At 38.9% G+C, this 13,176-nt stretch overlaps 1 protein-coding gene across 1 annotated transcript in view; it reads left to right on the forward strand.

The window, feature by feature from the left end:
- The window catches only part of MTHFD1L (methylenetetrahydrofolate dehydrogenase (NADP+ dependent) 1 like), a gene marked incomplete at both ends in the record, with an annotated part of 146,668 nt that overhangs the window by 6,476 nt on the left and 127,016 nt on the right, over positions 1 to 13,176 (forward strand). Inside the window, 4 exons of the mRNA XM_080615238.1 lie at positions 1,052 to 1,176; positions 2,302 to 2,402; positions 3,322 to 3,446; positions 9,826 to 9,937. Coding sequence (XP_080471364.1) covers positions 1,052 to 1,176; positions 2,302 to 2,402; positions 3,322 to 3,446; positions 9,826 to 9,937 — 463 coding nt within the window. The remainder of the gene's footprint in view (positions 1 to 1,051; positions 1,177 to 2,301; positions 2,403 to 3,321; positions 3,447 to 9,825; positions 9,938 to 13,176) is intronic.

Consider the following 13,176-nt stretch of genomic DNA (forward strand, 5'->3'; position numbering starts at 1 on the left):
TCTCAGGATTTTTTTAAGCAAAATGTGGATGTTTTCATGTCCATAATCTGGTGTATACTCATCCTTACTTTCTATTAGAATGTATACCAACCCTGTCAAATCACAGGGTCTTACTATACATGCCTGTTTCTGTCTCAGAAGTCAGCAAATTGAAGAGGCATTTCTATACCAGTGACATGCTTATATAATCTTTGTTAGCATGAAAGTAGCACATTCTCTTGGTTCAGAGCTGCAGACAGCTTAACACCTACCAAATTCCCCTAGTTTAATATTGATTGTATATCAAGTGTTTGTCAATAGAGTTCCAAATGATATTGAATAGTTTAGATTAAAAGTATTTTAGGAAGGCATAATATTAGGTAAGGAAAAAAAAATCTTATCCTAATTTTCTGTTGGATATTAATCCATTTAAATTATACATCTTTGTGGTGATTGTACACTGATTTTATTTATATAATAGAAAGACATGCTTACATGGCATTTCTCACACAAAAAAAAAAACTTCAGCGTGTTGTATTCCACTGTATTCTTCATGGTCACAGCAGAATAGCATTTATCAGTATGGATCAGCGTTGCACTTTAGCGATGAAGCCATCAAGTGTGTAATAAAATAAAACTTCTCTTGTATAATTGTTTTTTCCAGTGTTACACCTTTTTGTCCATGTTCTGTGTTGGGATATGATCTAGTCCTGTTGTGAACCAAGGCTTCTTCTAAAAACATCTTCTGAAGCCATTACAGTATCAAGCTTTTGCTGAGGTTTGGAACAGTGAAAGACTAAACGCTTTTGGCAGCGTAATGTCATGTAATATGCACTGGCTTTGCAAAATGTTTAAATAGAGTTAGGGTGGCTTAATTTAAGCTGTGGAAATATAAAACAATGAAAGTGGGTTATTGCTTTTTCATTTAGAACTTGTAGTAATACATGAGGGTAGAAAAGTTACGTTTTAAATATAGGCTTTATCCCCTTCTAATTAGATTCTTTTTTTATATGTGTTCTAATCTTTTTTTTATATGTGTTCTAATCTTTAATGCTTTTTATTAACTTCCTAGATTGTCAATGAAATCTTGAGACTGAATGAGGATCCTAATGTGCAGGGCCTTGCCCTTGACCTCCCAGAAAGCTTATATAGCAGTAAGGTATTAAACGCTGTGAAACCAGAGAAGGATGTGGATGGGTAAGTAAAGCACTGAGAAAAGGCTGCAGACAAAAGGCTGATGGCTCTGTAAAATCAATTTTACCCTATGCTTTTCATTAATGGATTCTTCAGACAATATGTCTAGCTGGGCTTTTGAGCAGTGATAAAAGGTGCTGCTGAATCAATAAGATGTCTTTTGCTGAAGTAATATTGATCATTATCTTTTTAATCTTTATATACCGTATATTCAGGACATGGTCTTTTCAAAGAAAGGAAAAACTATGTTCTGATTTACTTACAACACCTAAGGTATTCCAGTACTTCAGTAATGATAGTCTCTAGTACTGAACACAAACCCCAAAATTTTCACAAGGATTGATGGAAAAGTTGCAGAGAAGGTTTTAACTACCTTACAGCGCGCTCTTGCGGTGGGAGAGTAGGCTATAATAGTTTGGACCCATTAGCACAACTTTCTAATCAGTCCAGGATTGCACTGCTCTCTGGCGAGAACACTGGCATAATTTAGGTGTCTGGCTTGCCATTTTGCTACTCTTGCAGCCTTCCTGTTCTCAGCTGCAGACCATTACCTATTATTTTATTTTCTTTTGTTTTCTTTTATTTTATTTAGTTTTATTTTATTTTATTCTTCTGCTTTATTTTTTTTTCATGTCAGGAAAAAAAATGTGAAAATTTGGCAAATTGATTACCTTTCCATTATCTGGAGTACTAGAGATTTACAGAGAATGGAAAATTCAGAGCATTCTTATTCTGTGTATGAAAGAGAATGGAGTGCACTGCAGAAACACCTGAGTTCTCCCCAGCAAGCCAGCCTGAGCCCAGAAGGATGGCTCTAGCAGCACTGCTCTGATTCCCTTGCAGCCACTGAGGTGTCTTGTCTCGATGTGACATGGGTAGCTCACCATGATGAGAGTTGCCTGTGTATTGTGGGCTTGTATTACTTCTTGTAACTCACAGATCCTTTTCCTGGTCTCTCTTGAGGCTTAGCGTTTGTCTGAGTGGGATATGTGATGATACAAATCACTCACTGCACATGGATATCAAAGGATTTACTTTCGCAGGACAGATGAGCTGTTAGTCGTGTAACAAGTGTTACTGAGAATTTATATTACACAAATTACAAAAGTGACGTATTTTCTGCTGCAGATTGTCCAGTGTAAATCTGGGACGTTTGGTACATGGCGATGCCTACAACTGTCTAGTTCCTCCTACAGCATGTGCTGTGATGGAGCTTCTTGAAGATTTAGGTGAGACCTTCTACCATAATTATTACATTAATTTCAGCCTAACTGATTTTCTCAGGTTTAGTCCTGAGTGAGAGACAAATGTAATATCACCTGGTTGTGTTTTCTGGTTTGTGTTGTTTTCCTACCCAACATACATTTGTCTCCTGCTTGTGAGGAACCTCAGTGAGATCTGAATGTAATATTTGCCAAAATGGATCTCAGTCCTACAGATTCTGGATATTAGGAAGAGATTACCTGTCAGCAGCAGCTGTAATCTCCTTGAAGCCACTGGAGACATCTGAGTTTACAAACATGACTCAGGGATTTCACTTACCATTTTGAGTAGTGTGAACAATTGGAGAAATACAGGTCTGCTTGTAAGTAACTGCTGAGCAGATCTTTTGGTTTTGATTGCATTATGTAAATGCTAACATTGAAATGTCAGACTTAAAAGTGGCTTTACAGTGTGTGAAGACACGGTTAGTTTAAGGCAGTGTTTCAGAAGTAGTCTGTCTTGTAGTGATTCATAATTGTTGAAACAAGGATTTCTGAAACAGAAGTGTAAGCAGGAGGTGAAATGTACTTAGTAACAAAAGTTAGTGAACAGATTTGTGCAAATAAAATACCAGAGAACCAGAAGAGCAGTATTTGCTTACTAGGTTTAGAGTGCTGCCAAGAAACAATTTAAAACCTGTGTTTTGTGTTACTGCATGGGCTCCAGAAGAGTTGCCCATAATGCCATAGCTGCTGTGGTTGTGCAGTCACATGGCACTGTCCTGTCATGAGCCTGTTTCCTGGCTGTTCTGGAGGGATTTAGTTGGGGGGAGCCTAGTAAAGGAGAGGAGTTCCCATGAATGCTCAGACTCTGCAGCATGGTGGAGCCTGGTGCTAGCACCTTTGCAGCCGAGGGTGTCTGAACAATTTGCCTTGTGTCACACAGGTGGAAAGACGGTGCTCCTGGTGGGAGCCAGTGGGGCAGTGGGTGCCGCCTTGCAGTGCATGCTGCAAAGGGAGGGAGCTGTGACCGTGAGCTGCCAGTGGAAAGCCCCTCAGTTGCAGACCAAGGTGAGCACTCTTCTGTCTGCCCAGTGCTGAGAGTCATCCTGCATCCCCATCATCCAGGCATTCCTGTTTGCTGCCATGTGGCACTGCTCCCCTTTACTGCCACTCCTGCGAGGGAGATACATCAATACAGTCATGGGTTGCACTGGAGATCTCTAATAGCCAATGTGTGTTAGGATCTTTGCTCTTCTTCCTGCTTGTTCAGAAATGGTGCTCAGGCAAACAGGGACTCTACCAAATATTGCATACAGCAGCTGCTATAACTTCATTATTTTACACCAGTAGCTGTGAGAGAAAGAATTCGGAGTATGGTTTAAAACACACGTGTTAGGTCTTCCTTTTTCTTTTCGTGGGTGTGTGAGAGAGATGCTTGCTTTCTTCTTCTGTATGTAGTCATCTGTATGAAATTACTTTCATTGAATTTGTGTCTTAAAGTTTTGCAAATGCTACCTCTTTTGGGACAAGGAGGATTACAGTCCTTATCTTTGAAGAGATTTGTAAAAGGATTCAGAGAAATTCAGGACCCTTAATCTGAAGTATCTAATTTACATGGTCTTCGTTGGTCGCTTTTTGTAGAGCTTTGAACAACTGAGAAGTTGGAATGACTTCCATTCAGACTTCCCAGTTTGGTCCTTAGTCCCACATTTTCTGGAATAATACAACTGGGAATGTGCTGTCCTTTGGGCATATGAGGAGAGGTGCAGATATTATTTGTAGAAGTGGTACACCTAGTCCAGGGGCTGTTTGCAAGTTGCTGTAGGGGTGAGGTGCAAGGGACAGCTCTTGTGTTAGATTTGACAGCACACTCCACAAGGTGGCAGCCAATGCAAAATCATGGTATCAAACCTCTGGGTTTTGAAGGCAAGGACAGGAGGAAAGAAGTTTAAGCAGCTGTGATAGTTAGAAAGGTCTCTGGCAAACCTGTGCTTTCACAGCTGCAGATGTTTTTGTGAGGCTGTTTCAGCTCTCTGCTTTAAGTGACTGATGGCACTTAAGAAACATGCCTCTCTTGGAGATGCGAGCGCTGAGAACATACTACTACCTGTGTCTCATTCTTTAATTATTTCTAATTGCTAGATTGTGCTAGAGGACTGCTTTGGGCTGGATGGTGTGGGTGACAGGGTGGTCAGAGGTATTTCCATGGGTTCACAGCAAAAGACTTGGACCAGGCCAGAGCTGCTTGTGCAGTGCTGTCTGTGCTGGAGAGAGATCCATTTCCTTCCATCCAGATGCTTTCCCATAATCGTGCTTTGTTTTTTAACTTTCCCTATAGCTTACTTCTTGCAGCAGGTCACTGATGGGAAACAGGAGGCCTAAGCAGGAGGCAGTTTGAGGCTTTGCACATCGGTCTTCTCAAGTTCATTTGAACTTTTGGCAGTAAAGAAGTTTCTGCTTTGCCTGGGAGACTAATCAGCAGAGTTTGGGGGAAACCTGCCTTCCTCTTCCTTGTCTGTAAACCTGGAGCAGCATGTTACCAGTAACCCCCAGAGTGCTGCTGGACCTGACTGGATGTAACTCTGTTATCGTTAACTCTAGCTCCTAGATAAAAATCTAATATATACAGGGAAAACTATCCTGTTTCATATTCCCAGAACTGGAGAGTCAGAAATTGAGCACAGATTTCCTAGTGGACAATGAAGCACTGCTGTCTTATGACAACCTGTATTTGAAATATAACATTGTTAGATAATATGATTATAGCTGATGATATGAATTTATTTTCTCTTGCTTGTTTTAAATACTGATTAAGTAAAAACAGTCTAAAGGCTCACAGGATTTCTTCTTTTGATTTTTTTTATCTGAATTTCAAGTTAGAAAATGTTAGTTCATATCGAGGTTTTTCCAAGACTAAGAAAAATTAGCTAATGGTTTGTTTTTACTGCACAAAACACTAACTTTAGACATGGCTTGTACACTTTTAGTCCTTCTTCTGAATATGATACCTTTACAGTAGCAGTCTGAGTGCTGTAGTGAAAGTATAACCTATGGTAGCATAATAGCTTCATTTACAAAGTGAGGGATGAACTTATGAAGAGTATGAACTTTCCATTGGAGTGTATTTGTTGTGCAGTATATACCAGGAAAGGAAAAAATGATCTTAAGGGTGGGTGTACCGTGTGTGTATTAATCCATTGCATAACAAATGTTTTCTTTAGACATTCTTTTGATGTAAATGATGCACACAACCCTAAGGTTGTAAGAGGATTTTATATCAGGTTTTGTATTGCTGTGGACTTGTTGCTGCTTCTTTTACTCATGTACTTTTGTAACAATATGTTGAAAATGGTCAAAACGAAGGTATGTATTAGTCTACCTTAGGAAAAATCTAGCAATGTAGAGGCATCTCTGCTGACAAACAGCATAGTACCATCTGACTTAGTGTGCTCAATTAAAGCAAGTCTTTTCTGTCCTATGGCAGGAAAAGGGGATAAAATAAACTATGGTACATTTTAATTTCCTTGCTTTGACCTGAATGAATAATGGACATACTTTGCATGTTCTTTTCCCTCCCTGCTTCATATTTTGTTAAGGGGAACAGAAGATTGACCTAGTGACATACTTTCAGGAACATCTCTCTTGTCATTTAAAAATGGGACTACCCAAAAATTGATTCAGCATTACAGTTGAAGAATGGGAACTGATGTACTTAATCCTTTATTAGGTTAGAATTAGGCTTTCTAGTTTGAAAAGAGGTTATCAAATAGATTCAAATTGAAAAAATACAGGTTACTTTCTTGCTGAAACATGAGTAATACTTAGTACCTATGAGAAAATTTAATTCTGCTTCAGTCATCTAAATTCAGTCAATCACAACTTCAAGACATCTTAAATGTAGTCTGTATATGAATCACATCATGCCTGTTCTAAGAGAGCTGCTATTGTACAATTTTTTTGTAAAATAACTGAAAATTGGTTTACCTAGGTATAATTAGGAATGGAAAATTTGTTGGTAAAATCCTGGTTGAGAAGTAGGAGTGTGGTTCAGCTGGAGTGCATGAATGGGAGATTCCTGTTCAGGTTGGATAAGAACCTCTTTTGGCCACAGGCTGCTTTTTCTTAAAGTCAACACTTAAACTTGCTGTGATTGAAGTGGAACCTTATTTGTAAACCAATATGTAAAACGGGTTTTTTTCGTAAAGGGAGTTGTGAAAAAACTTTGGATCAGGTTCCTATTCCTCATCCCGTCTCTTAAATTTTAGGTAGCCTAACTTCATATCCAGAAAATTTAAATGTAATATTTTACGTTTAAAATGCTGATTTTAAATATTTTTTTCTTATGTATTTAAAAATGGCTTTTGTAGCAGTCATTTTTACCTATGGGGAAATCAAATTTTTATGCAGGCTTCATGGTAAAATGGGTCTTCATTTATCTGGAATATACAGCTACTTGAACTATTATCATTAAATACTTGTCTGGTAAGACTGTATTGTTGTTTTAACATTTGGTGTTCTGTCTTGGGAATGGGTGGTGCATCTTAATCTGCTTCTACATAAATTTTGGTGAAAAGAGTCATATTTTGTTATGAGGTTTCAGATTATTTATTGGCATAGCTCTTCCCAACTGAAAAAATATTTTCTGGTGAGAAGGCAGGATACTACTGGAGTATTACCTTTGTATGTCTTCAGCCTTTTGCCTAGTACATTACAGATGATTTGGCATGATGCTTGTCATTCCTTCCTCTAGCCTGCCTCATGGAACACAGCCTGGCTGTCCAGGGAGCATTGAGCTGTTGGTCGCCCTATGATCACGTTTCCCCTTGTGGCTATCTCCTTAACTTTCTGGCTATGGCTGCCTGTAGCATCTCGTTCCTGTCAGATATGTCCTCTGTCCAGGGACTGCACAGTGCATTTGCTAAAGAGGTTGGATGTGATGATTTCATAGGTCTTTTCCATCTCTAACACCTATGATTTGGTTTTGATGTAGGAGATAAGCCTGCACATGCATCCCAAGGCTGGTTGCTTACCGTCAAAAAAAATAGGTTATGGCAAGAGAAGGAAGAAAAAAGCAGAGGGCGCATGGACGCAACTAATTGAAACCAAAATCCGCTGATGGAGATCACATAAATCTCTTCTAAGGACACCCAAAATTCTGTAAACAGCTATTTTGCTTTCAGTGGACTCACTCTCCCAGTCAAACAAGTTTCTGGATATATTTAAAAAAACAAACAAACAAAAAACTCATAGGGGAATAAGATTCTGTAAGTTGTGGTATTTACTTTATTGACTCTCCAGCAACTTTTTCAATATTTGCACCTAAAATACTTGCTTATGACAAGAGAGTTACAATTGTATGTGTTTTTATTTCTCCCTTTACATTTACATTTACTTTCATTGTGAAATAAGGAAATAATGGTGGGGAGGGCTCTGAGGTGAATGTGTCTTCAACCCATAGGACAACTGCTCACTGCCCTGTAATACAACTTTTTTCACGGAGGAGGTGGGACAGGACAATGAGATGAAAGGTTCAGCTGGTTTTCCAATACATTTATAGATATGTGCAATATTAACCATCCAAACTAGCGTTAACATTGGCTACAAAAATGATGGTGTTCATCTGTTAAGAACATTTTTGAGCATTATGATTGGTAGTCATAGAGATGAATATTTGGTCAGGTCAGCTGTTTTCTGGCATTATAGTTACATTGGATCAATTCTGTCAGAAGTATGTTGGCTGAACATTTGTCAAAATTATTACTTGTTGCATAGAGTTCTCAACTGGTTCATAGTTTCCCTATGCTAAGCGCTGTGCAAAACTCTTAGTCCTTGTCCCAGAGGCTTTGCATGGGAAGACATACCTGACTTTCAGTATATGAGTTATAACTGCTAGAATATGAATAATTTTTTTTTCTTACCAAAAAAAAAAAAAAAAAAAAAAAAAAAAGCTGGATTTATGTAACTGACAATAATGACTATTTTTGTTTGTGTTGTGGTGGCTGTTAACAGCAGAGGCTGCCTCCTTTTGCAGGGGAAAGCCTGTCCTCAACATAATGTTCTCTGTACACAGTCATTGCAGCATCTTTTTATCCAAATTTGCTTGCAAATTCCTCAGTATGATTTGACCTGGCACTGGTCAAGCATTATGACTTACGTGGCCTTCTAGGAGTGACATGTAAGTTGATATTCACACCAGATGCAGGAGTGTAAACAATTTGGATAAGGCTGAATGACTGTTGAGACTATACATTTGCAGGCAATAACAGGAGTGTTGCAGGACTTCTGACTGAAGCCTGAATCAGCTCATTGCATTAGTCATTTGTCAAGTAAGTAAATCTTCTCCTGCACTTTTGGCTGTGTTTCTGCGTGTGCATCTCTAAGGAGGGTTAGGCCATCCTTTTGTCCTCTGAAGAGAATATGGAGTGTTTTAGCTTTTTGCCTTTTCCACCACAGTTATGCTCTTTTCCTCTCCTGAATGCTTAGCTGTGCCAAAAATCTGCTATCCTGACAGGATTTGTAGCTCTTCTGTCTTGGCAGGAGTTTTGGGCAGGGTTGTGTCAGAGCACTTTTGGCCAAAAAAGAAGCTGGAACGCTTGTCAGTCGCAAATCAATTCATAGTGAGACTTGCCGAGTTTGTGGCACTTGGTATTAATTTACATTTTTCAAAATATTCCCCAAATCACTGTATCTCTGAAATAATTTTTACATTCGGGCCTGAGGCAATGCTGTGCCTGTATTTTGCTTTTTTGGTGGATCTTGATACATCTGCTTCTGGTCCTGTCCCTTATCTCATGGTGATACCGATAGTTGGTAGAGGGGCTTGTTTCAGAGGGGGGAGGAAAGGAAGGCACTTATGTCTTTGATTATAAGAATTTTTGTAGTAACCGTTTTTGCTCCAACATCTGTCAGGTTGAACTAAATCAGAGGCTCTGATTAGCAAACGAACTAAGGAGGGGAAAAACGCTTTAATTGGTATTCTTCAAAGGCATTGACGTTTGCAGATCAGGTCATCTTGCATTCCTGTCAGCTGGCCTGGTTTTCTACTGTCAGATAATCTGACTGTATAATTGCCTATTTACTGTCTTTCAACCCTTCTCTTTCTTAAGCCTCTTCAAGTTATCTCGTTGGACAGGACTTTGGACAATGATAGGGCTTTTTCTTTGAAAATATATAATCCCCATTAAATATTATTGGTGCTGACTGACTCCACTTGCCCGATTTCATGGTTTATTTACCTGACTTCGTTTTAAATGTTCTTAAATTTCGTGTGGGGTTAGAATCAAGCCATCAATTTGGAATTTTTTTCTTTTTGTTGTTGCTGTCTGAAAATATCTTGCTCAAAGACTATTGCTGTGTAAGTCTGAATAATACAAGATGAATATTTAAGAATGTATTTCTAACATTAATTCTTGTTTCGTTTCTGGGGGGTGTTTTGGGCTGTCCCTAGCTTCATCATGCAGATGTGGTGGTAGTTTGCAGTACAAAACCTGATGATGTTCCTGTGAGCTGGATGAAGCCTGGAACCACCATAATCAGTTGTTCTCATGATTTGCTGTCAGGTAAGAGGCATTAAAAGACAGCAGGTTTTGAAAGTGATGTACGACAAGTCTTTGAGCTAAGTGTGTGGCACATTGGTGGCAATGAAATATGGTTGAAAGCTATGTCTTTGGGAAAGAGCTTTTAAAAGTGGGCGTTTGTGTACAGGGGATGTATGCACATCTCTGATGTATAAATAGGAAAAAGATGTCATGTGAGGGAAGAAAGGCTGGAACAGATTCTTTATACCAGGATTCTTAAATAAACGATGATACTGTGGATTCAAAGAATTCAGAGGGAAGACTTCTGGGTCATCGGATGAGCTATTATTTAGTGGTGTTTTGTACAGTGTGCTATCCTGTGACTTCTGTGGACTCATCTGGAACATGGAGAAAAGAGGGTTAAAAACATCACCTGCCAAGTGCTGTGAAGCTCTTTAGGAGAGTAGAGAAATCATGTGTAGCTGACAACAGGAAGAATGTCTCCTGTAGTAATTACTCCTACAAAAAAAGTTTGGATTCCCATCCTCCCTCTTCCCTGACTGGTGTGTAGAGAGGGTATATGTTCATTAATTTCTCAGTTTAAAAATGCTACAGAGTTGTATTAGGAATAAAACTAAGAAAGCTTCCCAGAAGTTACTGTATTCTACTGCTAGAATTGCATTTCCTGTAAAATTCCTTGAAGTCCTGTGAAGATCCCTGTTCATTTGACAGTTCATTGTCCAGTTGGGGTTATTCTGTGAATGTATGAGAAACTAAAGAAGCACATGGGTAGCTTGATTGGTTAATGCGTTTTTCTAAATCTATTACAAGTGTGCTTATTGACATCTATTGATATAAAACTGGGGAAATGGGAATAAGGCCAAGGAAAACTAATTGTATGGTTCTTAAACTAGGGGTATTCCCTATGGACAAATTAAGCAGTCTCTGCAGAGCTAATGCAAGATCAGACTCGTAATAAAGCAGCTGTTGTTGCCATGCAAAGTGTGGCCATAGATATTCCTTTCCTTGTCTTTCATGATATCCTCTTGACTTGAACACATGCTGTGTATGTGGGAGATCCGTGTTATAATTTACTCAATTGTCTGAAGACATTTGGGCATTCATCTTCCACCTCCCAGAACAGTGCTCTGATCCTAATGAGGGTCACAGGGTTGGGTACCAAGCCTTGTTCCTTGCTGATGGTGCATGAGTTGTCCAGAAGTAATTAATTTTTTCTTTTTCCTCATGTAGTGATTAGGAGACTCCTCACATATTTAATGACCACTTATTTTGCATAGGGATTGGTGGATATAATTGTTAAGTATTTGTAGGGCAGGGCTTGGAGCACAAGTCTCTTCAGCGGGTACCCAATCTACTAGTATAACATACTCTTGTAATGAAGGAGGAATGGGGGAGAAAGGGAAAGGGACAGAAAAGAGAGGATGGTGGTACGGTGGTAGTACCTATAAATAAATAAATGAAAAAATAGTCCTTCCTCATTTGAATCCTTCCAGGCAGAAACCTCCTAGGTGTTGGACTCAGGGTAGAGGTGCAGGTCTGTGACAGCAGGGTGGGGATAAGCCAATCCCAGCAGTCTGAGTGGGCACTGATAATGACAACTCTCCTGGCTCTAAGTGCTGTCTGGTGCAAATCTCACTTTCATATACCTAATTCTCTTCTCCTGTTGCAGAGAGAGTCTGGCTCTTCAGAGACCTAAAAGTTAAGCAGTATAACTATGTCAGGTCTTGAGACTTAAGAATTATATATATATACATATATATATAAAAATATATATATACATATATATATAAAAAAAACTTAAGTATTTGCTCTGTAGAACTATAGATAATATTAGTGTTTTTCCTTGCCTAAAAAATTGTTGTTAGGAAAACTGCATTAAAACATTTGAGTGGTGTTCACGTACCACAGCAACTTTCATTCTTAAGGCAGGAGATGTAAGATTTGGCATAAGCATATAGATTTCTTTGCATTTTTCAAGTTGTAGCAGTGAGCCATGCCAAGTATTTCTTTGGAAAGGCAGCGTGAGATTTTTAGCAAGATAATTTGAATAGAGCTTATCTACCAAGTGTCTGTCTACCAAGTGTCGGAATCTTGGAGAAACTCTGAAAGAATAGCAGAAATGCATTTTAGCAGCTTAAAATAATTCTGGCCTCAAGACTTACTAGAGAGGTACATGAAACATAGGTGTTTGCTTGACAGGAAGAGTGTACTTAGTTTAATTGCAAGATATTTATTAAAGCCTATTGTGGAATATTCATGACCTTTGAGAAGAAACTTTCTTCACTTTCCGTATGTGGTAGAATCTGGCTGAGGTGCTTGGAAATTGTTCTGGATTTTTTCTTGCTTTATAAATGTCCAGCTTAACATCTGTGGGGTTACAGGAGTTAAGTGAAACCTGAAAGCAACAGTGACCATGAAATTACTTTTATTCTTGCTAGATGATAGCTAGATTTCTATCTTTCATAGTTATACACGTAGTATAACACACCCATATGTTTTTAAAGCCCTCAAAATTTGGAAAGACATGGCTGAATTGGGCAGCCAGGAGAGTAAAAGCTAAAAGTGCTTGCTCCAAAGTGGCAGATATTTTTTCAAGTATTTTTTTTAATCTGATCGAGGATTTTTAACTTATCACAATTTCAAAACATTCTCCAATTTCTAGCAGTGCAAAATCTTCTTCTGCTTCACTAATGATTTTGGAATCAAATGAGTGCTTGGTAGTGTTATGCAGGAAAATACTTTATATGTAAATGTATAGAAATGAAAATAAGTTTCTGAACAAAACTTAAGGGTGTCAGATTATTTGGGTTTTGATGTCCAGCTCCTTTGGGGTCACTTGAAAGCTGAAGCTCATATGATTTAAGTACATTAGTGGGAAATTCTGCCATTTCCCTGCTTCTCTATTCAAAACTGCTTGAGCAGACAGGTAGCACATGACAGCAACTCTGCACGGTAGGGTATGAATAGATGGGTGGATGGGCCTCTGTTGTAGTGAGTCAGAGGAGGGAGCACCATGTCTGCAGTTCAGCTGATCTTCTGGCCGTAATCCAAAGCAGAGAGTGCTGTTCTGTCTCCATCTGGAAAATTTATCCTAAGAGAGCTGTTGCAATCCTGTGATTGTCTTGCAAGCTCATGTGTGCATGATTTTCACCTTTAACTTCCCCTTCACCCCTGTAAAAGCCTGGTTAGTCATTTGTGGGGTGAGTGTGTAGCATACGCAGCCTGAGAGAAGTAGTTTATTGAAGGGAAATGTCTAATTC

This window comes from Psittacula echo, assembly GCF_963264785.1.
Source record: "Psittacula echo genome assembly, chromosome: 4".
NCBI lineage: Eukaryota > Metazoa > Chordata > Aves > Psittaciformes > Psittacidae > Psittacula > Psittacula echo.